Source organism: Corylus avellana, chromosome ca3, assembly GCF_901000735.1.
Source record: "Corylus avellana chromosome ca3, CavTom2PMs-1.0".
NCBI classification, from domain to species: Eukaryota; Viridiplantae; Streptophyta; class Magnoliopsida; order Fagales; family Betulaceae; genus Corylus; species Corylus avellana.
The window spans coordinates 9,543,367-9,563,686 of NC_081543.1; the positions used below are offsets into that span (position 1 = coordinate 9,543,367).

At 36.7% G+C, this 20,320-nt stretch overlaps 3 protein-coding genes across 4 annotated transcripts; all 3 read left to right on the forward strand.

The window, feature by feature from the left end:
• Nucleotides 1-835: 835 nt before the first annotated feature.
• LOC132173483 (transcription factor KUA1) lies at nt 836-5,919 on the forward strand. 2 transcript variants are annotated; one of them, XM_059584990.1, is made up of 3 exons: nt 836-1,300; nt 4,261-4,469; nt 5,082-5,919. In XM_059584990.1, exons 1-3 carry the CDS (start codon nt 1,012-1,014, stop codon nt 5,589-5,591), a joined length of 1,008 nt encoding a protein of 335 aa, XP_059440973.1. In that variant the 5' UTR covers nt 836-1,011; the 3' UTR covers nt 5,592-5,919. The 2 variants fall into 2 exon arrangements, with proteins under 2 accessions (XP_059440973.1, XP_059440971.1); XM_059584988.1 differs by having other exon boundaries at nt 837-1,300; nt 5,079-5,919.
• Nucleotides 5,920-7,200: 1,281 nt separating this feature from the next.
• Nucleotides 7,201-9,615, forward strand: LOC132176639 (O-fucosyltransferase 30). Its single transcript, XM_059588902.1, has 2 exons — nt 7,201-7,687; nt 8,199-9,615. The coding sequence occupies exons 1-2, from the start codon at nt 7,254-7,256 to the stop codon at nt 9,268-9,270; spliced, it is 1,506 nt and encodes a 501-aa protein (XP_059444885.1). The 5' UTR covers nt 7,201-7,253; the 3' UTR covers nt 9,271-9,615.
• Nucleotides 9,616-11,664: 2,049 nt separating this feature from the next.
• LOC132173482 (peroxisomal acyl-coenzyme A oxidase 1-like) lies at nt 11,665-20,175 on the forward strand. Its single transcript, XM_059584987.1, has 14 exons — nt 11,665-11,993; nt 12,565-12,673; nt 12,827-12,888; nt 13,138-13,347; nt 13,639-13,726; nt 13,812-13,974; nt 14,636-14,834; nt 15,359-15,556; nt 16,273-16,404; nt 18,097-18,217; nt 18,508-18,618; nt 18,938-19,007; nt 19,402-19,585; nt 19,678-20,175. Exons 1-14 carry the CDS (start codon nt 11,856-11,858, stop codon nt 19,885-19,887), a joined length of 1,995 nt encoding a protein of 664 aa, XP_059440970.1. The 5' UTR covers nt 11,665-11,855; the 3' UTR covers nt 19,888-20,175.
• Nucleotides 20,176-20,320: the final 145 nt, after the last annotated feature.

Consider the following 20,320-nt stretch of genomic DNA (forward strand, 5'->3'; position numbering starts at 1 on the left):
CACATACGTAAATGATACATAACAATTGTATAGACTGTGTTGAAAGAAGTTCCTTCAATCGATTTTGAAAGAAAATTAATTCAATTTAAAATAAGAAAATTGATATTAAATATTTGAGGAATGATTCTAAAAATTGTAAATCTAATGTTGCAAAGTGAGGAGTAAAATTGATCTATATCTCTCTCTCTCTCTCTCTTTTTTTTTTTTCTTTTTTTTTTGGGGTTAAATTACAATCAAATTAAAAATAGACTCGGTTTGTTAATGTGTTTTAAATGGTCGTTTTTCTTTTAAAAAAATATTTTTTATGACATAAATGTTAAAATAGTTTATAAGTATTTTATATTGTAGGTTAATTGTTAATGTTTTTGTTTTAAAAAATAAAACCAAAAGCTTAAAAAAAAAAAAATTGAAAAAAGTGTGGACCCGGGTAGCACCCTTTTTTCTTTCCTTATTTTCTATTCTATCCTCCCAAAGATTTTTCTTTACTAAACCGTGTTAGATTCTTACAAAGATGGAATATTAGTATTTATTTTTTCCTAAGCAAAATGAGATATAATTTTTTTTTTCTTCTTCTGAGCCATAAGATATATATATATATATATTAAAAAAAAAAAAAGGTTTTTAATGTATCCTTGAAGTTAGCATTCTATGTATTTACCTTTTTTATATCTAACGCCGATCTCTGACGAGGATAAACAAATTTGGAAAGATCATGATCATAATGCACTGTTATACGAAATCGACGGCCAGCATAGAAGAATCAAAATTTTGAATTCCGCGAGAAGCACGGAATCGCTGCCCTTTATCTAGGGGCAGATATATGGATAGTGTTCCCTTGTCTGTCTCCTTCTCTTTCTCCCATCTGCGAAAGCCGAGGGAGTGACCGAAAGGGTCCAAAACCCAACCCGCAAAGCTCTGTTGGGTAAAGCAATTCGGATCCACTGGATCCGAATCCTATCCTCCCCACAAGCAACCTAATTTCGTATCCCATCCGATCCGATTCGAGAAGAAATGACTCGGAGGTGCTCGCATTGCAGCCACAATGGGCACAACTCTCGGACGTGCCCGAACCGCGGGGTCAAGCTCTTCGGGGTCCGGTTGACTGACGGGTCGATCCGGAAGAGCGCCAGTATGGGCAATCTGAGCCACTACGCCGGGTCGGGTTCGAGTCTCAACCAGGCCGGTTCGAACACTCCGGGTTCGCCGGGAGAGACCCCGGACCATGGTGCCGCCGCCGACGGTTACGCCTCCGAGGACTTCGTGCCCGGTTCTTCCTCGGCCTGCCGTGAAAGAAAGAAAGGTTTAGAATTTTTCTTATTGCTTTTGATTTCATTCATTATTGTTGAATTTATTATTTATTTTTGCATGGTTATGATTGACTTTGTGAGGAAGTAGAATAGGAATTGAATGATAAGAAAAACGTGAGATTGCTTTTTTTTTTTTTTTTTTTCTTCTATCCTTAATGGTGATTTTTGTTTTAGTTTTTTCATTTTCTTTTTATATTTTACTATTTATTCAGGTTTATTTTTTATTTTTTATTTTTTTGCGTGGTGGTTTTGTGAATGATTGGACTAGGAAGTGAGTGCGATAAGATTGTGCCTTTGACACTGTTGGAGGTTGGGTAAGGGTTTTCGTTTTTTTTTCCTTCTCCTTTTTGGGGTTAAGATTTTGAAAGAATAAGAATAATTATTAAAAAAAGCAACCACTTGGAAAGGCAGTTCGGTTTGCTTTAGTTTTGGAATTTGAATTGAATATAAGGGCCAGTGATCCCTAAACTAGAGAGAGGAGAAAAAAAGAACTTTTTGAGAAAGAAGTTTTAGAGTGCGTTTGGCATCGTGATTTCGCAAACAAAAATTGGGATTTTAAATTAAATCGTAGAAAATAAATCATTTGTGACGGCATTTTTAAAAAATTGAGATTGGAAAGTCTAGAAAATATGCGTTTTCGAATCGCAAGCGAGAGGGTGTGTTTTTAAAAACGTACAATTTTAAAAGCTAGATTGCCAATTTAAATGCCAAACTACGATTTTGTCAAACACTTAAATGCGTTTTTTTAAAATTCACGTTTTCAAATCGTATATTTTAAAATTGCTATTTTTAAATCGCACTTTTTGAAATCCCAAACCCTAATAGACCTTTAATACAAAATTTTTCAAGCTGAGCTTTTTTTTTATGACTTTGGACTGAAAACAAACCATATGGTCTAGCTAATGGATATAGATGCTGCGGATTAAAGTTTGGTCACTTAGAAACTGCAGTCAATTTATGGAAATTTAAGGAAAGTACAGAAGCATCTTGGTGTAGTTTTTTTTCTTTTTTTGATAAGTAATAATCAGTCTTATTGGTGTAGTTTAAATGGCAAGAAGGTTTTTTTAGATATTTTGTTCGACTCTTGGCTATCGAGGAAAAGTATATGACCTATAAGGATGTGAACAAAGTTATTAACTCCAGATATAATACACTGAAATACCTATCGAGTTAGGAAGTGCCGATGGTCTTCAGATTGAATGACATCTCTGCCACCCTCCCATCCAAAATGTGCCCCTAGGAAAAGGAATTAATTCATTGAAGTTTCTATGTGTTTAACGAGGATTCAATCATGTTTATAATCAAATTTAGCTGGATAGCAAAGTGTGTCATGAGGTTGTGTTGGAAAAATCTAAGGATGAAGTGGCTTTAGATTTATATTTTTATATTGGCTTGGTTTCCTCCGTTGAATGGCAGTAAGCAAGCAAGGCAGTGTTTAATGTTTTTGGGTGCTCTGTTCAAATATAATAATAATGTCGCTTATAATTTAAAATCTTTTCTTATTCCCATAGCCCTCCCCCTCCCTTTTTGATGAAATGTAGCATTAACTTTAAGTGGGACAATTTTTTTTTTTTGAAGAAATAATTAAGAAGTGAACAGCTTTTTAGGTTTTATTTTATTATTTTATTATTTATTATTTTTTTATTTTATAAAAAAAAAAAAAAATTCCTAACTACAACAGTTTTGACAATTACAAGTCTACTTAAAATTTGGAACATGCAATATAAGTGAATTTTAACTGTCTGTATAGGCATTTTTGGAAGTTGAAAAGGTTATTTTGGTTTCAGAGGCTGTAACTGTCCACAATGTGTTTCCTTTAAGTAGATGATGGTATAGATGTGCCAACATTTAGCTGTACTGCACAGGAATTATTTTGAGCATATGGGTTGTTAAATCATGGCTGATTATCTGGGTGCTGGTAACATGTCTGTCAAGCCAAATTTTTTATTTTTTGTTTCTGAAAGATGCACTTTAACAACAGATGCTGACTTGCCAAGGAAACTTTATAGGTCTCATGTTAATGCTTTTAAAGGGTGAGTTAAAATTAATGGATACTTATTTTGTTAGAGCAGTTATGTGTCTCAGGTTTGATTGATTAGGGTGAGGAGCAGAAATGAGACATCAAGTTTTTTAAGTGTAAGGAAGGATGCATACTTTTCAGTTTACAAGTTAATCAAGGCTCCCTCGAGGGTGGTTTTTTTTGTGTGGACCAACGAATTTGGGAAAATATTGACGTGGGATAATTTGAGAAAGAAGAATGTTGTGGTGGTGGAGTGGTAAAGTGGTGTTGCATATGCAAGAAGAGTGGGGAGTCCATTGATCACCTGTTGATTCACTGTGAAGTAGTAAGAGAGTTATGGAGCTCTATTCTTAATTTGTTTCTGTTGATTGGGTTGTGCCTGGACAGGTGAGCGATTTGTTGGTGAGTTGGGGAAGTCAAGTAGGGCGTTGTAATATTATGGAAGTATGGAGGTTGGCTCCATTGTATTTAATCATTTAATGTGGCGCTTGTGGAGAAAGTGGAATTATGCTTGGAGTTTTGAAGATGTAGAGAATTCAGTGCTAGAGTAGAGGAGGTTCATGTTTAACACTTTATATACTTGGATATCAGCATATCATAGCTTGCTTGTTTCTAGTTTTGCTGATTTTTTTTGAACTTTTGTTCACATTTTTATCTTGATTAGGGGGTTCTCTTGTATACTTCATGTGTATTAGTGTTATGTCTTATTGCGCTTATTTAATGATATTGAATTACTCATAGAAAAAAAGTTTATATGTTAATAAGTTCGTTAAATTATTTATTATGTCTGTAAATCATGAAATGATAAGATGCAGTGAGACTGAAGCTTAGATTTTGTAGATTTTTTGACCTTATGACATGCTTTTAATATTGTATTGGCTGTATGCTGCATGCCTTGTTTGTCTCTGAAATGGCTAATGATTGGTTTTGCAGGCATTCCATGGACTGAAGAAGAACATAGGATGTTTTTACTTGGATTACAGAAGCTTGGCAAAGGTGATTGGCGTGGTATATCTCGCAATTATGTTATATCAAGGACACCTACTCAAGTGGCCAGCCACGCTCAAAAGTATTTCATCAGGCAAACCAATGTATCTAGGAGAAAGAGACGTTCAAGCCTGTTTGACATTATAGCAGATGAAGTTAGTGCCCTTTTTTCTATCTGAGTGATAAAGTGATAGACTGTACCTGCATGTACACATTGATACATTCATAGGGAAGCCAAAAAAAAAAAAAAAAGCTTCTATATTTCTGCAGTTAACATTATATGATATGCACTTGTCATTTGTTACTGGCATATAATTTTGGTATGTTTTTCCAATCTCCATCTATTGTAACAAAACTAAAACAGCATGGCCATGCATATTATGTGGATGGTCAGTTTTTAAATGGTTCTTGTCCAGGTTGTGAGGATTCTATCCTTTTTCCCTGATTTTTTAAGCTTATCTTTCACCGACTTTGTGCAAACAATATGTATGTACCTATATTTTGGCATAGGATAATTTGGTTGTTAAGACTTGTCAAAATCTTCTGGTTCTCATGTCCATTCTTTGTGTGATTATTCTCTTTTACAGTCTTTGGAAACAACTGTTGCTTTTTTCCTTATGATGCCCACTTGACATGTGATGTTGTGTTTCTTTATTTTTGCTTGTGGATGCATGAAATATTCAAGTTGGAGTTCTCTCTCTCTCTCTCTCTCTCTGTTTCTTTTCTTCTTCTTGTGTCTGATATATTTGCTGTTTATATTTCAGCAGTCAGTTGATACTTCGATGGTACCTCCTCACGACTTCTTATCTGTCAACCAATCACTGGCTGAAACACAGGGCAATCCTCAATTGCCTACTACTCCTCCTCTGGACGAAGAATGTGAATCAATGGAGTCTACCAACTCCAATGATGGAGATCCTCTTCCTCCAAAGCCAGATAGCTCACAACCTTGCTACCAGGTGGTATATCCTGCTTATTTCTCACCTTTCTTCCCATTTCCGCTTCCATGTTGGTCGGGATACAATAATGAGGAAACAAAGAAGGAGACACACGAGGTTCTCAAGCCAACTGCAGTACATTCGACAAGTCCGATCAACGTTGATGAGTTGGTTGGCATGTCAAAACTAAGCTTGGGGGAATCTATTGGTAATTCTAGTCCATCCTCTCTTTCATTGAAGCTGCTTGAAGGGTCCTCTAGGCAGTCAGCTTTTCATGCAAATCCAGCCTCTGGCAGTTCAAATATAAATTCAAGCGGCAGCCCAATCCATGCAGTTTGATGGACAGCTTTCTGAGCTTGAGATTGTAGGTTAGCTCAATGCTGGGTGAACTCTATGGTTACTGTTAATACAAGACTAATAATGTGCAGTTTGGTTTGGTTTGATTATGTCATATCACCTTAATAAGATTGTTTTGATATAAGTTAATTAGCTTAATTCAGTTCTTAGCTTGTAGGCCATAGCATCTATCATCAGAAATTATTTGAATCTTCTAAAATTTTGCCTTATATTATTCGTTACATTCCTCTGTTCTCTGATGTTGATCATGTATGACACTATACTTCAAAAAGTTATGCAATACTAAAGACCTGAGCATATGTTGTGGCTACTTTTATGGATTATTCAGTCTGAAATTATTTTACCTTGTAACACATATCCAAAAGGAGTCCTTGGACGACTAAAGAGTCAGGGTACAGAGTGAGCCTGTTATATGACTGGATTCAAGGGTTGATTTTTATTGTCACATCATCAAGTTGTATGACAGTCGTATAACAGTTTACTAAATAGTATTACTCCTTAGGAGAAAGGTTTCCAAAGTTGTTCCAGCGTGCCGGGTTCCTAGTTGAGTTGTGCACCTATGCTCAGCTGATCTCTTTTTCATGACACTTTAGGTGCTATTTCTTTAGACTAAAAATATAGGGAGAGTAATGGTCTTTTGGCCTGTGAAGTATTTTGTTTCGAAAAGCCAAATAGTTACAAGTCAATCCATAACATTTCAAAGCACAAAAGTAAATGAATTGCAGGTTGTGATTCAATTTTGTAAAACATTTGCATGGATCAGAACTAAATATGAGATGCTCTTTTTTTATTTGTTATTTTAAAGAAAATAGATACTCATTGTTATGCCTTTGCTTTTATGTTACGTAGATGCAACCCCAATCTTTAACTTCTGTGAAGTAACTAACATGAAAAGTTACTTAAAAACGCTTCATTTTAGCCTATATAAAATAAATGTAATAAAAGGTATGAAGAGTAATATTATTCAATTGTTAAATGACAATCCCACAATCTATTGTTAAGCGGATTTGTTTATAAAATTAAAGGTCTACCAAGCCTTATCAATGTTGGCCACTAATTTCTTCTTAATTATCTTTAAAAAATGGGGTATGCTCACACTTTTAATTCGCTATAAACATTCGGGCTAAGATTCACTATAATCTCTACAATATTAGTGAATCTCTACCGAATAAACTTTGTCTAATCTCAATCATTGCTTATTCAAATTAAATGGTTAAAAGTTAGTCATATTAACATTTAAAATATGACTAACTTTTGCAAGAACCACAATTCAGCAGCTTTGGGCCTTTGGCCACCTTGTGAATAACACAAGAATGATGTTGCTTTCTTCATAGAGCTGGAAATGCTGCCACGTGGGTCACGAGGTGAATAGGGCTGCCCATAGCTTATAAACATATCATAGAAAAAACCTAGAGGTATGAAATTCCAGAGTATATCTGTGATGTTGTCTTGACGTATCAATCTGATTTGTCTTTTGATTAATATATGATAACACGAATTTTTCTTTTAAAAATAAAAAAATAAAATTAAAATAGAGTATATATACTAATATACTATACACGATCCCCCTCCTCCCCTCCCAAATCAAACACAAACACAAACACAAACCCAAGCATTTCTCTTGGAAGCAGCATCAGTGCAGTAATGAACCACTTCTTCCACACCAACAGGCCAACACGCAAGCCATGGCTCACCAGAAGACCCTCTCGCAGATCCTCTCTCCTCACCCTCCTCTTCTCCCTCCTCTTCCTCCTCTCCTACTACTTCCTCACCTCACCTTCGCTCTCTCCCGTCTCACCACTCAACAAAACCTCGAATTCCCAATTCCCCCAATGCATTTCCTCTCGAGGGGAAAAATTCCTCTGGTACGCGCCCCACAGTGGGTTCAGCAACCAGCTCTCTGAGTTCAAGAATGCGATCTTGATGGCCGCGATTCTCAACCGCACTTTGATTGTCCCTCCGGTTCTGGATCACCACGCCGTCGCTCTCGGGAGCTGCCCGAAGTTTAGGGTTTCAGATCCGAATGAGATTCGGGCTGCGGTTTGGGACCATGTCGTTGAGCTCCTTAGGACTGGCAGGTTAGTCGGTGACTCGGTTTGGTCACTGAGTGTATTGTGTGTGTATCAGTGTATCACATATCTTGCTCAACTTGAAGGAAATTTGTTGAAATTGATAAGATTAGAGTGTGGGTTCTTTTGGGTTTCTTCTCATTCCCATGCTTATGCCGTCAAATATGTTGATTCTGCTTAGTTATTTGTTTGGTTGGTGAGAAAAAAGTAAAAGAAAATGAAAATTGGAGCCGTTCGGTTTATGAAAAAAAGAAAAGAAGAATTCTGCATTACTGTCTCCACAGCATTATTAGGCCAATTTGATTAGAGGTTTTTGTTTTCTAAAATCCCAGCAAGTAACGAACTTTCAAAAAAAAAAAAAAAATCTACTCTCGTTTCTTCCTCTACAGGTCCTTTTTGACTGTATATGTTAGAAAACTGGATTTTGGTCTATATGCCTTTCCCTTTTTCTTTCATTACATGGATTCTACTGCTATGATCTTTTTATAAGATGAACCATTATATAAACCTCTTGTTGCAGGTATGTCTCCATGGCTGACATTATTGATATTTCGTTGCTAGTGTCTTCATCTGTTGTTCGAGCCATAGACTTCAGGGGTTTTGCATCCCTATGGTGCGGAATTAAAGATTTTGTTTGCATCAACAAATCAAATGAGCAGTCGGCTCTGTTTGATAGGCTAAAGCAATGTGGATCCCTACTATTTGGGCGAATTGGTAATGTGGATAAATGTACATATGCAATTAGTGAAGATTGCCGGACTACAGTTTGGACATACCAAAATGATGAGAAGGATGGTGTATTAGATTCGTTCCAACCTGATGAACAGGTCAAGAAGAAGAAGAAGATTTCATATGTTAGGAGACGAAGAGATGTATATAAGACTCTTGGACCCGGTTCTGAAGCTGAATCGGTCAGTCTACTGGCATTTGGAAGCCTTTTCACGTCTCCATACAGAGATTCGGAGCTATACATTGACATTCATGAAGCTCCAAGGGATCAAAGGATACAGTCTTTGATTGAGAAGATTGAATTTCTTCCATTTGTCCCTGAAATTACGAGTGCAGGAAAGGAGTTTGCTGATAAGAACATAAAGGCACCTTTTCTTTGTGCACAGCTCAGATTGTTGGATGGGCAGTTCAAGAATCATTGGAAAGCTACTTTCCGGAGTTTAAAAGAGAAAGTAGAATCTTTAAGACAGAGTCCGCACCCTCTTCATATTTTTGTGATGACTGACCTTCCTGAAGGTAATTGGACTGGAAGTTATTTGGGGGATTTGAGTAGAGATTCAAATCAGTTTAAGCTGCATTTTCTGAGAGAAGAAGACGAGTTAGTGATCAAAACGGCCAGAAAAGTTGTGGCTGCTGGTCATGGCCTGAGGTTTGGCTTTGTTCCAGAGAGTCTTGGAATGGGTGGATTGAAAAAACATTGCCCTTCTGAGAGATTGCCTGATGTACTTCTATACATAGAGGAAGCTGTTTGCAGCTGCGCTTCACTTGGTTTTGTTGGGACTGCAGGGTCAACTATTGCTGAGAGTGTAGAGCTGATGAGAAAATTTGGCACATGTACGAGGCGAAGTCTGATTGCATTGTGAATAAAAAGTGAAAACTAACTCATTTTTCAACGAGTTAGTTTATGAGATCAAATTTGTCTGGCCAAGGGTTGTGGAAATGAGAAATGCTAGACACACACTTCCACTCATACTCTCAAGTATATACTCTCTTACGTCCATTGGATTTAAAATTCAACAGTGATCTATTCAAAGTTTAATGGTGATTTTCATTGTTACGTCATGAGTGTTGGAATGAGAGTGTTGGAATGAGAGTGTGTGTGGCATTTCTTTGGGGAAAATATGCTGTCTGCCAGAAATGGGTTCTTTTAATACGTATGTTTCACTTCAGCATCTTACTTATCAAAAAAAAAATAATGTTTCACTTCAGCATCGTGCAGAAAAAGATAGTGGCACCTGCAGTCTTTCGATATTTGTATGCTTTCTCACAAATCTTGTGAGCCAGAAAACATTCCATTTGACTCTTCTGTTTGTGGAAGGCATGAGACCGTTAAGGGAAGGACTTTCCCCATGTCAGGATTCATCTCTGCTGAGGTTGCAAGTATTTGAAAGTAAATGTAAGGGGAAACTTCACTAAGGCCCCTTGAACTTTCGGCCGATTTTGTAGACTTCCCCTGAACTTAAAAAACTCTCATTTTGGACCCTTAAACTTATATTTTTTCTCACTTTGGACCTCCCCGTCAGTTTTCAACGTTAGATTTAATGGTTTGATTTTTTTTTATACCCATTATACCCCTCGTTAAAACTACACCGTTTTGAATCTTTAAAAATTACAACACTCATCCAGCCCAAAACGACGTCGTTTTGGGCATTAATTTTTATTTTTTATTTTATTTTATTTTATTTTTTTTTAAAGTGGAGTAATATCAGGGTGGCTGGAGCCACCCCTTGGCCAAAATGGGGTGGCTGGAGCCACCCCCTGGCCGATCTGGGGGTGGTCGAACCACCCCCATGGCCAAGGGGGTGGTCCGGCCACCCCCTTGGCAAAAAAAAAGAAGGGGGATCGGTGGGCCACCCCCTTGGCAAAAAAAAAGGTCAGTTGCATTTGGGGGTGTGGGACCACCCCAAAGAAATTTGAAATTGGTTTTATTGCAAGCCATGGAATACCCCTTGGCCAAAAATAGAGACAGTCGGCCACCCCATTTTATTTAAGCAGATCCTTCTCCCCTTTTTTTAATTTTTTTCTTTGCTTTATTTATTTTTTTAAAAAAATAAAAAATAAAAAATTTAATGTCCAAAACGGTGTCGTTTTGGTTGGGGTGGGTGTTGTAGTTTTGGGCATTTTCGGAATTTCAAATGGGCTGGGTAGGGGTATAATGGGCATTTAATGTTGAAAACTAATAGAGGGGTCTAAAGTGAGAGAAAATAAAAGTTTAGGTGTCCAAAATGAGAGATTTGGAAGTTCATGGGAGATCTGTAAAATCGGCCGGAAGTTCAGGAGGGCTTAGTGAAGTTTTTCCTAAATGTAAATATCTGGCATTTTTAAAGAAAAGAAAGAGCATGCTCATCAGATTTTTGAAGCCACCCCATGACCCTGGAGGGTAGTTCGGCCGCCACCCCCAACCAAGGGTAAATCCATAATTGTTATTTAATTTTTTTTAATTTGATCCTTGAGGGTGGTTCGTGGGGTTGCTAGCTACCCCCAGGGCGAAAATGAGGTGGTCGGCGACCCCTAAATCAATTTTTTATTTTATTTTTTATTATTGATTTGGTCCTTTTGAAGCCACCCCCAAGGGCAAGGGGTGGTTTCCACTGCCCCCACCCCTGGCCGGCGTTCCTCTTGAGTAAAAATAGGGTGGCTAGTCACTCTTTTATTTTTTATTATTATTTTTTAAATTATAAATAATATTTTATTATTATTTTAATAGTGAGATAAGTATTCCATTTAAGGTTTTAAAATTTTTAAAAGGAATTTTAAACCTTTAACTGAATACTCTAAATGGACAGGAGAGAATCCGATTTCAACTTAAATATGCTGAAAATGCTCTTAATTATTTCATCTAAGTGCGGGACCCAGCCATTACTTGATTCAATTTAAACCAACGGTTTTGTTCCTTTTGGTCCGACGTCATCCCTGACGTAAACGGCATGCGTTTGTTATAAACCGTATACGAAAAAGAAGCAGCCATAAAAAAGATCCAAAACCGACACATCAAACATGTGCTCGATCGGTCTTTTTAACAACGACAATAGCGTGCAATATAGTAGATTGAAACTAATTTTTTTATTTTAATTATTTTAAAATAAAAAATTAATTAATAAATTTTTCTCGCTTTTAATTCGACTTTGCTGGGGATAGTTTTGACCTCCGCTGAAAAAACCACGTGGATAACATATATGTTTTTAGCGTTATTTTAAAATGAAAAAGAGGGAAAAAGAGTTAAAAAGGGATTAGGATTTTATTAGGAAACACAATGCATAGACAGATATGAATAGGGGATGGTGCACGGGTGAGCGGTCTTAGTAATTATCTTCACCAACTATCTGCTCCGGTTGTACGAACAATCAAAGACGACTTTTCTGAATTTCATTCATAGCTCGGGGATTATATTTTGGGGTTCCTTAGGGTGAGCTTCGCGTGAATTTTTCTTCCTCTGATTTGTTCGGAAATGGAGGGCGTTGATCATCTGGCGAGCGAGAGGAGCAGGGCTCAGTTCGATGTGGAGGAGATGAAGGTCGTCTGGGCCGGCTCTCGCCACGCCTTAGAGGTCTCCGATCGCATTTCTCGCCTCGTCGCCAGCGATCCGGTGCTTTTTCTCTACTTCTTCTTCTTAATTATTATTATTATTATTATTATTATTCACTAGCTCTGATTGGATCCCGAGGAACTGTTCGAAACGGATAAGTTTTGATCCTATGTTTCTTTTTTAGTGGATGCTGTTCTTAGCTTTGGTTTTAGTAAGGTACACAATTGTTAAGAGTTTTTAGTAAACCAAAAATTTTGTGATATGGTTGCTCCAATTTCTGCTAGAAGTTTTTTTATTTTTTTTATTTTATTTGATTTTTATAAATATTATATTTTTTAGAAAAAAAAAAAAAAAAATTAGCTGCTGGAAAACCATCTCTTTTGAATTTTTATGGTGATCGTGCAATTGTAATCTATAATGGTTTTGTAGACTTCTTGACCCGTTCTTCTGAATTGGGTTTGATTTCATTATTCCTGTGGTTCTAATGGTCCGTTTGGTAGACGAGAAATGAATATTGAGCCAACTGTTAGAAACTCCACTATGTTTGTAATCTTTTGGGATGGAAGAAAACTGAAATTAGGAAGCAATTAAGCAAAGAAATGTGAATATGATAATTCTTTTCCTTTTTTAGGCCTTTCGAAAGGATAACAGGACTAGTCTAAGCAGAAAGGAGTTATTTAAAAACACTCTCAGAAAAACGGCTCATGCATGGAAACGGATCACCGAGCTTCGTCTTTCTGGTATGTCCCCACTTGATTGTCTATGTTATGTTTCTTGCCTTCTGTTACTTATTTTCTTTTCTTTTACATTTTTTGACATTTTGGCCCCGGGTGAATATCTTTACAAGTTTCATTTAATTATATTATTCATATTGACAAGTTCTATTGTTGCAGAGGAAGAGGCATCTAGGTTAAGGTTTTATGTGGATGAACCTGCTTTTACGGATCTTCACTGGGTATGAACTATTTCTTGTCTTGATGGTATTGTCCTTCACCATTTTTCCATAACTATTTAAATCTATAAGGAACACTGAGATATTCGTGGAAAGATGGTTGGTTCACTGACATGGTTAAGTTGGTCATAGGTTTAGTTCATAGAATTTCATGTGTACCACATCATTTCAAGCTGACTTCTACGATTATATTATTCAAACATTTGGCTTCCTTGCTTGCAATGATAGCTTATTTGTATTTTTTCTGCTTAGGGCATGTTTATACCAGCTATTAAAGGACAAGGCACAGAGGAGCAGCTACAAAAATGGTTGCCTTTGGCATACAAGATGCAAATAATTGGTTGCTATGCACAAACTGAGCTTGGTCATGGGTCCAATGTTCAAGGGCTTGAAACAACTGCAACGTTTGATCCCCAAACAGACGAGTTTATTATTCATAGTCCTACATTGACTTCAAGCAAGGTGAGTAAAATGCGCAATGAGCTACTGTCTTTTTTTTTTTTTTTTTTTTTCTTCGTACAGTTAATCATTTATAATGAAAATTACATATTAAAGAGCTGCTCCAAGAGTCCATTTTATTTCATTTTGTAACAGTATTCTTAAGTATAATCCAGTGAAGACTTTTATCTCTTTGTCGATACATCTGCTATGTCTGGTGCTTTTTTTAAAAAGAAATGTTGTTTTTTTTCATTGCCTCCTTTCTGAGCTTGCTAGACAAAGTTCTTATTATTGATTTCTCACTTCTGTGAATAGTGGTGGCCTGGTGGATTGGGTAAAGTTTCCACACATGCTGTTATTTATGCACGTCTTATTATTGATGGCCAAGATTATGGTGTCAACGGTAACTACAAATCCAAACCCATTCAAAAATTTTAGCATGGAAAATTTTCTTTTGTGCAATAAATATGAAATGTTCCCATTTTTAGGTTTCATTGTTCAGCTGCGGAGTTTGGATGATCACTTACCTCTTCCGGGTATAACTGTTGGTGATATTGGAATGAAATTTGGAAGTGGAGCATACAACACCATGGACAATGGTGTCTTGAGATTTGATCATGTTCGCATCCCAAGGGATCAAATGTTGATGAGGTTTGTTTGTTTTATATGTGCCTCTTCTCTTTTCTCCTTCTCCATCTTTTTCTCTTCCTCCCCCCTTCCTAGATATTTAAACCTATTAATGTGAAATGGCCCCAAACTACTTATCAAAAAAAAAAAAAAAAAAGGTGAAATGGCCCCATACTGACTAATTACTTTTAATTTTTCTTGGGCAAATTACCTAATGAGCCTCCTGTTGGGCATCTGTTCATGATTGGATCTTGCCAATGTAGTGCCTTTAGTTTTTGTTACCTAGTGGTCAATTAAGATTTTCATGGTTTGGATAAACCACCTTGAACATCTATCATAATTTTAGTACTACAAAGTGGAGGGCTTGTTTTAAAGGCACCAAAGTAACACTGAGAATGTTTTGGTACCAGAAAATCCACAAAAATTCCTGGACAGGAATAACCAACAAATTGTGGGGCATTGAAAGTAATTCACGAAACATGAGTTCTGTACATTCACCCTTCTGTAACATGAAACCATGAAAGTGAAGTATCTGGATTTTCTTAATGTAGAATAACTTGACAAGTTACCTGACTGCTCAAATCCCACTTTTTCCAACGTAATAAAAGTTTTATACTTTCCAGAGTACTCTTCATTTTGCATGGACTGGTAGGATGGGTGTTCTGAAGCTTTTTGACTGTACCAGGGTTTCACAGGTTACAAGGGAAGGGAAATTTGTGCAATCCAATGTTCCAAGACAGCTTGTTTATGGTACCATGGTATATGTGCGGCAAACAATTGTAGCTGATGCTTCCTGTGCTTTATCACGGGCAGTTTGTATTGCAACTAGGTATAGTGCTGTTCGTAGGCAATTTGGTTCGCAGAATGGTGGTGTTGAGACTCAGGTATGTTAATCCTTTTTCTGTTAAAAATTGTGAGTATTCTTGCGGTATGGGACATGCTATTGATAAGAGCTGAGTCAACTTGCAGTTTGATGAAAATTGAGGTAATTTGGGTTGTACAGTTCAATCTCATCTGGAAGATCCCTGTTTAGGAGATTTTAGTAAGTTATGGGGCCGCATAGTGGATTGTACTGGTTATGAATTTTTCTGACCATTATACTCGATCTAGATTGTGCAACATTGGAGACATCGGATGCACTTCCTGCTGATCTTGTACACCTATCTTGTTGAATTGGCAATATTTAGGTGCCTTTTATGACCGCTCAGAATGAAAATTAATAGCTAGGATATACTTATTTTTTCCTTAAACTCCAAGCGTAGGTTCCTGAGAAAATTGTGTGCGTGCTCCCCCCCCACCCACCCCTCTCTCTCTCTCTCTCTCTTCATGTTGATGAGTTACTACAAATTGATTTTTGTTGTTTTTCTTAAAAAGACACCTCTTACACTTTTGTCTCTTTTGTTTTTAGGTGATTGATTACAAAACTCAGCAAAGTAGACTCTTCCCTTTGCTGGCTTCTGCTTATGCTTTCAGATTTGTTGGTGAGTGGTTAAAGTGGCTATATACGGACGTGACCCAAAGATTGCAAGCCAATGATTTCACGACATTACCTGAGGCTCATGCTTGCACTGCGGGTTTGAAGTCGCTGACAACTTCGGCAACTGCTGTACGTGATTATTACTGATCCCAGCACCTTGCTTATCTTAAATATATCAATCAGTGTTGCTTCAGTGTTTGTAAAGTCTCTCTCTCTCTCTCACACACACGCGCCTGCACACACACTCTCACACAATGACACTGGGCTTAATGAGGTTTTATGAGGCAAAGCCTAATTGCGATGGTTGAACTTAAGTTAAGGTCAAACTTGGTACATGTGCCTTTAAGCCAAACCTATATATTACAAATTTGATGAGCCACATACTCCATAATGATCTAGTCTATCAGTCCTGAGCCAAATTCGTAGTATGTAACAAAAATCTGCACTTAGTGCTTCATATTGAAATTGTAAGTCAGATTGTGGATGACATATGTTATATATACAAGCTGTGGCATGTAATAAGGATTGTATTTTGCCAGTTCAGTTGCACTCAAATTACCTGAGAACCTTTATTCAGTTATTTCACAATGCAGAGTATTCTAGTAGTTCTTATTCATTTTCATCTAGTGCTGGATATCCATCATTGTTCTAAATTGGATCTTTACATGTCTCAAAGTGCTTTATATATATGCATCCATGTAGGCTTTCCCTTATGTGCTGTCCTCTTGTATGCATTTTATTAAGACATGATTGCATTATATTTCAATTTTCTTATTTTAATCTGTCAGATGTATTTTAAGGTATCACTTCCTAATTGTAATCCTTCTAATTGAATTTGGTTGCAGGATGGAATTGAAGAATGCCGGAAATTGTGTGGTGGCCATGGTTACCTATGTAGCAGTGGGCTGCCTGAGTTATTTGCAGTTTACGTCCCTGCCTGTACATATGAAGGAGACAACATTGTTCTGCTTTTACAGGTATTTCAAAATGAGATATCTATTCTTTTATTTCATATAAAATGTAAATATATAGTGGAATTATGGGCCATTCAATGTGCACTGTCAGTTTGCTTTGGCAGTGAAGAAGATTTGCCTTTGAATATTTGAGTAGTAGGTAATACTTTCAAAATGAGGCTTACAAAATATATAATTAGTTAAGATGGTTAATATGAGTGCTTGTCTATAAAATATTAAATTACCACTTATCCGAAAAGCTTAAGCTGATAAGAAGAGATGAATTTAATTATTCAATTTATGTTATGACACTTCCCCTCATGTGTGGGTTCAACTCTTCCTTAATAGGTAAGGCCCAACACGTGGAATCTTTAATTGAAATTGGAGGTAAATGATAGATACATGGTTCGAACTTAGGACCTTTGTTCTGATACCACGTTAAATTACCACTTATCCCAAAAGCTTAAATTGATCGGAAGCGAAGAATTTAATCATTTAATATATATTCTAACATAAAAATTTATCGAATTTAATTGATCTCTTCTTGTTTATTTAGTCTTTCAAATGTGCATTGGCCTTACTTTTTTATATGAGAACAATCAACCCAAGCAGAAGAGTTGGCCTTTCCAAACTTCAGTTTGTGGACTTCAGTTAGGCATATCAAGTTCTTGTCTCTTATAGTCTACAATTTGGTTGAGGTTTTGGTCTGTCCAACTCGAATATTGCCTTTGTCATGTGTATACCTTTTTAACTTTCAATAGTCATCTTGTTACAAATGTATGTTTTTATTCATTTCTGAAAGAAATTGTCTGTAAATCTGATATGAATGTAGTACATCTATCTTAGCCAACATAATAGAGCAATCTTGTGCATCTCATGGAATTTAGTGGTTCTGTGTTGTGTTCTTTTTCTATCTTTCTTTAAACATACAAATATATCCAGAAAGGGGCTGTAAAGTGTAATGAATATGAACATATTTGCCACTTTCCATAACTGGTGGTAAAGTATAGGTTTTAGGATCAATTTTGTATTCGATTTCCTATTGCAGTTATGGTGATCAATTATTCAATCCAATTAAAGTAAAGAAGTACCTTGGAATTCCTAAGCGATTTACTTGTCTATGTATCGTTCCATTCGATCTTTTAGGTCCCAAGAAAGACGTAAGTTTTTGGTAACCCATCCACATCTCAAATGTCCCTTGACATTGATGAAAAAATGACAAATCAAAACTTCTCCCATTTCATCATTAACCGGTGTAGGATTAAAGATTAGGTCCCAAGATTTGAGTAAAATAGGGTCAGGCAAGGAATTTAATCAAATGTTCGTTGTTCAAATATCTCAGCTGCTCGAGAAGATATATTATTATGAATAATAGTTTTATAACTTTGGTAGAATTAAACCCTCGACTTACCCCACCCTGACTGGTTCAATGTCTGCCCCCCTGTGCTAAAAGAACTTTGGAGCTGTGCCAATGTATTCAAACATTAAGTTTTCATCTTTAGTTGATGCAAGTTGGGATAGGCTTAAGTTAGGACAAACAATGGTTGATATTGGCGGAGCACTCTACTATAGACCTGATGGATGGCATTTATTGGGTAGGTTAATCAAAGTCATTTTGTGTCGGTCATTGTCAGCCGTACATGCTCAATTGGTAGCATTATATTCTTTGAAGTAACTATGTGTGCTGACATTCGACTACGAAAACACCTGTGGTAGGTTGCAAGATTTCTTATGAAGACCGTTTCTCAGCTGGGGTCTGGGAAGAAGCCTGTTGGGACAACAGCTTACATGGTGAGAGTGGAACAGTTGATGCAATGTCGCTGTGCCGTTCAAAGAGGTAATACTCTTTTCATGCCACTGAAATTGTTTCTTCATCATGGTTTCATTTATAGAATGTTTGGTAAGTATCATTCAAAATGACAAAACCTAAGCTTCACAGATTTTCCTTTTATAATACTGGGTGGTTCTTATTGGTGCATTGAGAGAATTGTGTTCTCATTTGCGACCTCATTTGTGATGGTTATGAAATATGATTAACTCTATAAGCTGACCTCTGAGCTTCTCTCTGATGCTAGTGTGTTTGCCATGCATAATTTGGTAATTTGTATCCTTTTTGATGGTCTGCAGCTGAGGATTGGTTAAAGCCCAGTGTAATACTAGAGGCATTTGAAGCTAGGTCCGCAAGAATGTCTGTTGCCTGTGCTCAAAACCTTGCCAATTTTGCAAATCCGGAAGAGGGTATGCCTAACTTGATTAAAGTATATTCTAGATGCACCTCTCTCTCTCTCTCTCTCTCTCTCTCTCCACGTTGTTGTTTTCCCATATATACATTAGTACATTATGTGGCTAGCATAATCTTATTGCTTGAATGAGTTGAACATCAACATGTCATTCTATAGAACATATACTTGGTGGTTTGAACTTCTTGCATGTGTTTTTATGCCATATGTAAGTGTGGAACTATGAATCCTTCTGGCTTCTTAAACTCAGAGAGTTCCCAAAGTACTTCATCTTCATAAGCTAGATGTGTTTCTACTTACTCTGTTCTTCACTTCAGGATTTTTGGAACTCTCAGCTGACTTAACTGAGGCAGCAGTTGCTCATTGCCAATTGATTGTTGTTTCCAAGTAAGTTTCTTACACATTATCCTAGAAATTAAATATATATTGGACTTGGCTCCTTGTGGTGCCTCTCACATCGAACATCCTGTATGATGCAATCACAAAATTCTTTTTGGCTAGCGTTTAGCCTCTGCAGCCTTATGACTATCACATTGTTAATGCACCATATCATGAAAGAATATTTTCTATCATTTTAACAAGAAAGTGGAACAATAGAGTTTTTTTTCTTATGCCCATTGCTTTTTCTGGAAATGACAGCAGCACTCTGTACCACAATGTGCCAACCATCTTAAAAGACATGATAAAGAAAATTGTTATTTTCTGCTAATCTGATAGTAGAGAAAAATAGTTAAAGCTGAAGCAAAATTTTAATTCGATTCTTTTCTATCTTCCACTTCAGGTTCATTGAGAAACTGAAACAAGACATACCTGGAAAGGGAGTGAAAGAACAGTTAGAGATCCTCTGCAACATATATGCTTTGTTTCTTCTTCACAAGCATCTAGGTGATTTCCTCAAGACTGGCTGCATCTCTCCCAAGCAAGCTTCACTTGCAAATGATCAGCTAAGATCTCTGTATTCCCAGGTTTGTCCCAAACAATTTTCCCTCACTATTAGCTTAATCATGCCAAAAAACACCTGTCTTCTAATTACCAAATTTGATTCGTGGATTCTTAGGTCCGTCCTAATGTGATCACCCTTGTTGATGCCTTCAATTACACCGACCACTTCCTTGGCTCGGTTCTTGGGCGATACGACGGTAATGTGTATCCAAAACTCTATGAGGAGGCATGGAAGGATCCTTTGAATGATTCAGTTGTGCCGGACGGCTACCAGGAATATATCCTGCCTATGCTGAAGCAACAGCTCCGTAACGCAAGACTTTGAAGAATATTGAATATGATTATGCAGATGGTTCCATATATAAATTTGGATATTTGTAGGTTTTTTTAGTTAATAAAGCCGTCAGAAGGTGATAGTTTGCTGTTAAATAAGTTATGATTTCGGCAAGAAGTGCCCTAAGTAGCAATACGCTCTAAATGTATGATTTGCATAATGATAGTAGATGCAGGGTAAAAGTACCTTTGACGGCTTCTTCACTCTTTTGTTTGTGATTATGGTTGATGGATATAAATCACTTTACAGAAGCTTATTTATTTCAGAACATTTGTAGAAGAGGCTTGTCGTTCTTCACTTTTTTTTCTTTTATTTTTTGTTTAAATATTTGTATTATATTCATATTTTATCCTTTTGTTTTATCTTTTTTATATGTAATATTTTATTCTTATAGGAGACAAGTGTTTATATTTGGTTGGGACGA

What these genes read in the sequence shown, in the direction of transcription:
- LOC132173483 (XM_059584988.1), top strand. Translation starts at nt 1,012, where the DNA reads ATGACTCGGAGGTGCTCGCATTGCAGCCACAATGGGCACAACTCTCGG. An exon ending in CTGCCGTGAAAGAAAGAAAG is followed by an intron (nt 1,301 to 4,260) that starts GTTTAGAATTTT and finishes TTGGTTTTGCAG; the next exon opens with GCATTCCATGGACTGAAGAA. An exon ending in TTGACATTATAGCAGATGAA is followed by an intron (nt 4,470 to 5,078) that starts GTTAGTGCCCTT and finishes TTTATATTTCAG; the next exon opens with CAGTCAGTTGATACTTCGAT.
- LOC132176639 (XM_059588902.1), top strand. Translation starts at nt 7,254, where the DNA reads ATGAACCACTTCTTCCACACCAACAGGCCAACACGCAAGCCATGGCTC. An exon ending in GAGCTCCTTAGGACTGGCAG is followed by an intron (nt 7,688 to 8,198) that starts GTTAGTCGGTGA and finishes CTCTTGTTGCAG; the next exon opens with GTATGTCTCCATGGCTGACA.
- LOC132173482 (XM_059584987.1), top strand. Translation starts at nt 11,856, where the DNA reads ATGGAGGGCGTTGATCATCTGGCGAGCGAGAGGAGCAGGGCTCAGTTC. An exon ending in CTACATTGACTTCAAGCAAG is followed by an intron (nt 13,348 to 13,638) that starts GTGAGTAAAATG and finishes TTCTGTGAATAG; the next exon opens with TGGTGGCCTGGTGGATTGGG. An exon ending in TAAGATCTCTGTATTCCCAG is followed by an intron (nt 19,586 to 19,677) that starts GTTTGTCCCAAA and finishes GTGGATTCTTAG; the next exon opens with GTCCGTCCTAATGTGATCAC.